We start from the raw sequence: 6,795 nt of genomic DNA on the forward strand, positions 1-6,795 counted from the left end.
CATCCTGGGATACACACACAAAACAAACAGACAAACAAAAACGGTTGGAAGGGGGGAAAGATGAGGACCCCCACAGAAGGGATGTGCAGCCAAAGTCCCGTACCTGGGAGGTTTGGGGTGGGAGGGCCGGGATGCAGCAGGAAGCACCCTGGATTCCTGGGGCTGGCCGGGGACTCTGTGGCACAGCTCCCGAATAAACCATTCAAGGTGCCCGGCTGTGCAGTGCTGTGGTGTGAGCCCAGGCAGGGTCTGCATGCATCCCACTCATTTTCCCTTAGGGATTTAAAGACAAATAACTTTTCTTTAAAGTCCCAATGTTTCCTAATAAAGACTAGAATGTGCCTGGTGGCTGCCAACTCAATCCCTCATTGCATTGTAGGGTTAGTTAAAGATGTGGCCCCCCTTAAGAAGAAAGGAGTGACTTTGGTGCATATTCTTCTTGCTTCCCAAACCCAGCACCCCTCTCCTACAGCACATTTCCCCCCACTCATCCTCTTTATGTTATGGTTGTCCAAGTGGTGGCTCACAAGAGTTTAATCGCTGTGCATTGCGGTTGCTCACACAGCGCTGTGAAGGGCAGTGAAGGCTGAGCACCACCACCCTTACACCAAGAGGCACCATGAGTGTCCTCACAAACACCAGTCACAATAACTGTTTTTATTACAGAAGCTTCCAATCCCTCCCCAAAATCAGGTGCTGCCCCACTGAGTTCCAGAAGCTCAAGGCACAAGATGAGGTTCAAGCAGAGGGGAGGAAAAGCAGTCCTAGTGGCACCGGGACAGGAATGGGTAGGGCAGGGAGCCAGGATGCCCAGGGCCTGGTGGCAGGGCTGGGACGTGGTTCCTAGAGGAGCAGGAGCTCAAGGCCACCTCCTGCTTGTGGCTGCTGCCGTGGTGCTCGGGTCTGCATTGCTTGCTCTGCTTTGGGGAGAAGCAATGGCCCCGTCCTCCTCCCTGCTGGGACCATCTCCTCAAGGACATGTACGCCGTATGGCAAAGAACGTGCCCAGTATCGCCTTCCTCTCTATCTTCCGCCACATGGTGAGTAAATCCATCTCCTTGGACTCTGTGGTGAGCTGGAAGCTGAAGCTCTGCAGCAGCGTCGTGAGGAAGAGGAAGAGCTCCATCCGGGCCAGCGCCTCTCCTGGGCACATCCGCTTCCCTGGGGGCACAGAGGGGGGGAAAATGAGCACGGCTTTGGACAGTGCTTGAGGGAAACGCTGCATTTGGGGGAAAAAGGGATGGGTCAGGAGCCCAAATCAAGGAGGGTGCCCGCCGACGTGCAGCTCTTTCATCCCCAGCAGACCCGGGCACCGCAGCAGCATTCACCTGCTGAAAAAGCCATGAAGGCCTCGTGCTTCCTGAAGTTGCCCTTCTCATCCAAGAAGTGGCCCGGGTCAACTTCTTTGGGGTTCTCCCACTGGGTTGGGTCCATGTGCACTGAAGACAACAGCGGAATAATGGTCGTGTCCTGCGGGAGAAGGGACGGGAGAGGAGAGACGTCAGCACCACGGCACGGGGCTCTGCTGAGCTGAGTGCGCAGCGAGGAGCAGCTGGGGTGCACGGGTGCTCCCCGATGCCCACCCACATCCCACAGCTGGAAACAGCCCCGAGTGATGGCTCTGCCCTACAGACTGTGCAGGCACAGTGCGGCCAGGTCTCACCCATGAGAAGGATTTAGCCCTGGAGTTATTCCTGGCGAGGTCTCAGAGCCCTCTCACTGCACAAAGCCTGAAGGAGGGAGGCTTCCCCCCAGGGGGGGAGCTGGCACAAGGGCAAATCTCACTCCAGCCCCGCTGCCGTCCTCCCACGGAGCTGCAGAGCACCCAGGGTCACCTTGGGGATGGTGTGGCCCCTGAACTCCACGTCCTGTGTCGTCATGCGAGGGAAGCTCTCGATGCCGGCCCGCGGGATGCGCTGCAGCTCGTGGATCACCGCGTTGGTGTAGGGCATCCTCAGCCTGTCCTCCATGCAGGGCGTGCGGACGGGGCCCACCACCGCGTCGATCTCCTCCTGGACCTTGGCTGGGGATAAAGGAGGTGCAGAGCTGCGGTGCTTTCCCTGCAAGGCCCCTGCTGATTTCTCTCTGGCCTCACACTAGGGCTAAGGGACAAGCTGGCAGAGGGGGAGGAGGCTGGAGCGACCCCTTGTAGGGACCAGAATTAGGGTCTCTGTCCGCACAGCTGCCTGGATGGGGTGGGATCGAGGCTTCTCGTAGGCCAGCCCAGGGCCAGCCCCGCAGGCAGGGACGGGGAGGAGAGGGGAGGCCGGCAGGAGAGCCCCCTGTCTGCCTGCATCTCCCCTAATGGTTCTCACCTTGGGTGGCCACACTAAATTTTTGGGAAGTTTTGGTCTCTCCCCAGGTGGGCTGGGGCTCCGCCTGCCCCCTGCCTGCACTGCACAAGGACTGGCCATGTTTTCCTGCCCTTACCTTGAATATGGGGGAACTTTGCCAGCACCAAGATGAAGAAGACCAGGGTGTTGCTGGTGGTCACCGTCCCGGCACCAAAGAGGTCGAATACTGACATGACCAGGTCCTCGTCGCTGTACATTTTCTCCACACTGCTCATCTCCTGCAAGGGTGCAGCAGGGGGAGGGAATTCAGCCCAGTCTGGGTGATTTTCCCAGCTCCAGAGGACAGCCCTCACCCCCCAGCAGGCACGGGGGGCCGGGGAGGAGCTGAAATGAGCCCTGGCACCAACCCTGGGAGCCTCCCTTGGGCTGTAAGGGTTAAGCCCCCCTGGGAACTGCCTCCAGCACCAAAACCCTTTGCCCCAGCTCTACCTTTTCCGCTTTCATAAGGAAGCAGTCGATGTAGTCCCGGGGGGAGCTGGGGTCCAGTGTCTGCCTGTGCTGCTCGACCTGCTCTCGGATGTAGCCCTTGAGGTTCTCGCACTTGGCCAGGACTTTCCTGTGCGGCCCCGGCAGGCGGAACAGGACGCTGGGGAAGATGTTGTAGACCTGCGGCCAGAGAGGCACAGGAGGGCTCGGTGCCTGGCCGGAGCCCCCCACACCTTCCCTCTGCCCCATCCAAGCCAGCCCAAAGCCGAGGAGCATCTCTGGGCTGCTGGGCACAGCAGGGGCACGTACTATGGCAAAGGGGGAGGTGAAGAAGCTGACAAAATTCCCGATCATGTCCAGCAGCTTCAGAAAGTTCGTGTCGCTGTAGCTGAAGTGGCTCCCGAAGACGATGGCGCAGATCACGTTGGCCACTGCGTGCCTGAACACCATTATGGGCTCAAAGGCTTCTCCTGCAGTGACAGAAGGGGCCAGAAAGACATCGGAAAGTCAACAGCTGGTTATCTGCTCTGACACAGAAAGTGCCCTTCGAGCGCTTTCTCGTAGCTCTGAGCCCTGGGTGACCGCTGGGTCTCACAGCAGCGGAGCCGTGGGCTGCTCAGCCTCCCTGATCCTAAATCCCTGCTCGGAGCTGGGGGGAGGGAGGCAGAGGCACCCCCAGGTGCTGTGGGCTCCCACTGCTCTACCCCAGGGGCTCAGGGGCTGCGGGGACAGCACCGTGCTTCACACCCAGCCTCCACCTGCCCTGCTCTTGCCTAACGATCAGCAAGAGCCAGAGGAGGGGGGGGGAAGAAGTTTGGCTCTGTCGGAGAGGAGCACATCACTCCGATAAAACCCGTGGCACCAGGGCACTGGTATTCACGCATTCCCAGAAATTTGGTTTCCTATTTCTGTTCTTTTGTCATGAAATATTCCTCAGTGGTCCCCCACCATGTGCACCACTTCAGGAGCAGGATCTCCCACCCTTATCTCCGAGCCAAGTTCCTCTATGAGTATCATCCACCCTGGCCACTGCCCGCAGCCCCGAGGGCCACCCCCTGTCCCATGTTTCATGCCCCCGGGGGCAGGCAGGACCCCAGGTCACCTTGGAGGCTCGCCAGCAGCTCCACGAGGTGCTGGGCCTCCTGCTGCACCCGCTGCGACATGGAGCTCTTCCCCATCCCGAAGTCCCGCAGCGTGCTGAGCGTGAACCTCCGCAGCTCCCGCCACTTCTTCTCGTTCTTGGTGATGATACCTGGGGGAGGCGATGCAGGCGGCTCGTCTGCCTGCCCCGGGGCAGTTCTGGGCTCTCAGCCCACCCGAGGAGCCGTCGGGTGCTACCGCAGGGACATCCCTGGTGTGCACAGCATCCTTGAAAGGCTGAGGATCTCAGAACAGAGCTGCAAGCCTGTAGTGATGGCTAGCAGGAATTAATGCTGCCCTTGGGCAGGAGACCTAATAGACGGAGGGGTTCTCAGGGTGGGAAGTGGAAATGAGAGATTCAGGGTTCTGAGTCCCTCCCTCCCCACCCAGCTGCCACGGGGGCCTGCTGCCCACCCAGGGAACCACGAAGCGTGCACAAGCCCAGCCACCCACCGTAGTCGTTCGACAGATGTGCCATGAGGGGGATTTCAGGTCTGCCCCCGAACTCCTCGGCGTGGCCCAGCAGAGCGTCCTTCACGACCCTGTACCCGCACAGCACCACCGCCGGCGTGCGCCCCAGCCAGATGGTGAAGACGGGGCCGTACCTGTGGCTGAGCTGGGGATGGGGGAAAGCGGCCGTGAGCGGGGGCTGCAGCCCTCACCCCTCACTGCTTCGTGTCCCACCTCCCAGCATCGTCCCCGCATGCAGCGGAGCCGTGCTGGAAGGGGCAGTGGCACGGCTCAGCTGGAGGATTGGGGTCACTGCGTGGGGCCTGCTAACGGAGCAGAAAGCCAGAGAGAGGTGCTGGCTGTGCTCAAAAATGTGGGGATTTTGGCTTTTTTGGCAGAGCAGGAAAGAGAGAAAAGAAAGGGGGGAAAGCGGTCACCTGTGTGACCCCCTTTGGTTTGGCGTGGGATGTGGAGGCTGCAGGGAGCTGCGAGCTGCTCTCTTACCTTCTCGTAGCTCTGGTGAAGCGGCAGGATGTCTTTTTGCCACAGGTTGCCCACGATGGGCCACGGGGCTGGTCCCGGAGGCAGTTGGCTGCTCCTCCTGTGGCTGCTCCGCACCAGGAGGCAAAGGATGGAGAGGAGGAGGAGGAGGACGGTCAGCAGCACCCCGAGCACCCCAGCCTCCATCCTCACCCAGTGCTGCCGAGCAAGGAGAAAATCAGAAAACTCCCTCCTAGGGGAAAATCAGGAGTGAGCAGCGAGGAGCCCGGCTCTGCCTCCTGCACCCTTCCCGACACCCTATATAGGCACAGCCCCCCCCGTGTCCCCGGGGCTGTCCCCAGGGTCAGTGACACGGAAACGCTGCTTCCCCCCGGCCAGCTGAGACCCGGGGCTCCGTGTCGCAACGCGGGGCCGGGCGGGCTGCGGGGCAGTGTGGGCACGGTGCCGAGCCCCGGCAAAGCCCCCAGCCCATCGCCAGGTCATTGGTCCTCTTGGGGCTGCCTCGCTCGGTGCTGCAGTGACCGGGGGGACGTTTTGTAACGGGGGACTGGCTTGGCAGAGCCCAGGAGCCATGCAGGCTTCCCTGCCTGTGCAGGGCTTCGCTTGGGGCTGGGTGGGAATTTCCCACAGAGCTCATTTTGGGTAGAAAGTGGGTCAGTCCTGGGGGTGAAAAATAAGCATGATTTTTCTGAAAGATTTTGGGTGTGCGCTTGTGCTTTGACACAGGGGGGAACATCAGCCCAGGATGCTGTGGTTGTTGCAGGTGTGGGGTTCACAGTCCTAGGGCTCCTCCGGCTTTTTTGGGTCTCCTCCGGGGACGGGGTTCAGCCTGGCTCTGAGCACCTCGCTCTGACACAAGCAGCTCTGACACCACGAGCAGCTCTGGCAGCACACCACGCCTCTGGTCACCAGCTCTCGCAGCCCTCAGACGAACAAGCTCATCACAAGCCAGGTGCCAGCAAAGGATGCGGTTCCTCCTGGAGCACAGGACTGGAGGATAAGAGGCAGGACTGACTTGCAGCAGTCCCTGCGATGGAAGGAGACCCTCAGCAGAGGGCATTGGGTGATGTTCACCGTGGGGAGCCTGATCCGATGCTCGCCCCTGGCAGACGCAGGCAGCACCGGTGCACAGGGAGCCAGGACTGCATTTGGCCGACAAAACCAGGCAGGAGCCCTGCTCTGCACCTCGGGGCCATGTGGCAGGTTCGCAGGTGTCAGGCTGGCAGCCAGGGATGCTCGGCACCGCCTGGGCTCCGGGCTGCTCTCCTGCGGCCGCAGGTTACCCCAGGCACAGACAGTCAGTGTCCGTCTGTCCGTGCCACCCCTGGGTGCCGCGGTGCCCTGGGCACGGTGCCTGCACGTGGGGAACTTTGCCCAGGGGCTGATGTCATGCCTGCCTCTGGCACAGGGGTGAACAGCCTCGCGGTGCCTTGCACGGCGTTGCCAGCAGCAGCACAACAATAGGGAAGGATCGTGAAACGAGAGGAAAGGAGCAGCCCTGCCGCGGTGCGCACCGCAGGTTAAATCCAATGGGAAGCTCCCTGCGCTGGGGGCAGCGCTCGGGCAGAGCCACCGCCACCAATAATGTTCCAGTGCAGCTCCCACTCGTTGCATTTCTGGAGTGCGAATGCCTCTATTGCTACAAAAATCATTAGTATTTCGTGTTTGACTAACAAGAGAGAGAAAATAAATGAATCACCCCGAGTGCGTGGTTCCAAGGCACCAGAAAAACAACAAGAAAAAGCTCCGAGAGGTGAGGAAACGTTGTCCTTTTGAGCAGCTTCCTGAAACTTTGCTGTTTCTCTCCATAATCTGCAGAATAAATTAAGCCAAAAGGCCCACCGGCTAGACTCAGTATCTCAGGTGTACAAAAAATAAAGGAAAGGTAGATATTGACAGCTAAATTTTTGGCACTAAATGCCAC

At 60.1% G+C, this 6,795-nt stretch overlaps 1 protein-coding gene across 1 annotated transcript; it reads right to left on the reverse strand.

Annotated features, from left to right (window-relative positions):
• Window positions 1-151: 151 nt before the first annotated feature.
• On the reverse strand, window positions 152-6,795 carry LOC101797318 (cytochrome P450 2C16-like). The gene is made up of 9 exons (XM_038165411.2): window positions 4,875-6,795; window positions 4,374-4,536; window positions 3,883-4,032; window positions 3,090-3,250; window positions 2,784-2,960; window positions 2,431-2,572; window positions 1,836-2,023; window positions 1,329-1,470; window positions 152-1,161 (listed from the first exon to the last, which is right to left on the reverse strand). The coding sequence occupies exons 1-9, from the start codon at window positions 5,055-5,057 to the stop codon at window positions 971-973; spliced, it is 1,497 nt and encodes a 498-aa protein (XP_038021339.2). The 5' UTR covers window positions 5,058-6,795; the 3' UTR covers window positions 152-970.

Source organism: Anas platyrhynchos, chromosome 19, assembly GCF_047663525.1.
Source record: "Anas platyrhynchos isolate ZD024472 breed Pekin duck chromosome 19, IASCAAS_PekinDuck_T2T, whole genome shotgun sequence".
In the NCBI taxonomy this organism is placed as follows: Eukaryota; Metazoa; Chordata; class Aves; order Anseriformes; family Anatidae; genus Anas; species Anas platyrhynchos.

What these genes read in the sequence shown, in the direction of transcription:
- LOC101797318 (XM_038165411.2), bottom strand. Translation starts at nt 5,057, where the DNA reads ATGGAGGCTGGGGTGCTCGGGGTGCTGCTGACCGTCCTCCTCCTCCTC. An exon ending in ACATCTGTCGAACGACTACG is followed by an intron (nt 4,033 to 4,373) that starts GTGGGTGGCTGG and finishes CGCCTCCCCCAG; the next exon opens with GTATCATCACCAAGAACGAG. An exon ending in AAAGTTCCCCCATATTCAAG is followed by an intron (nt 2,024 to 2,430) that starts GTAAGGGCAGGA and finishes CTTTATCCCCAG; the next exon opens with CCAAGGTCCAGGAGGAGATC.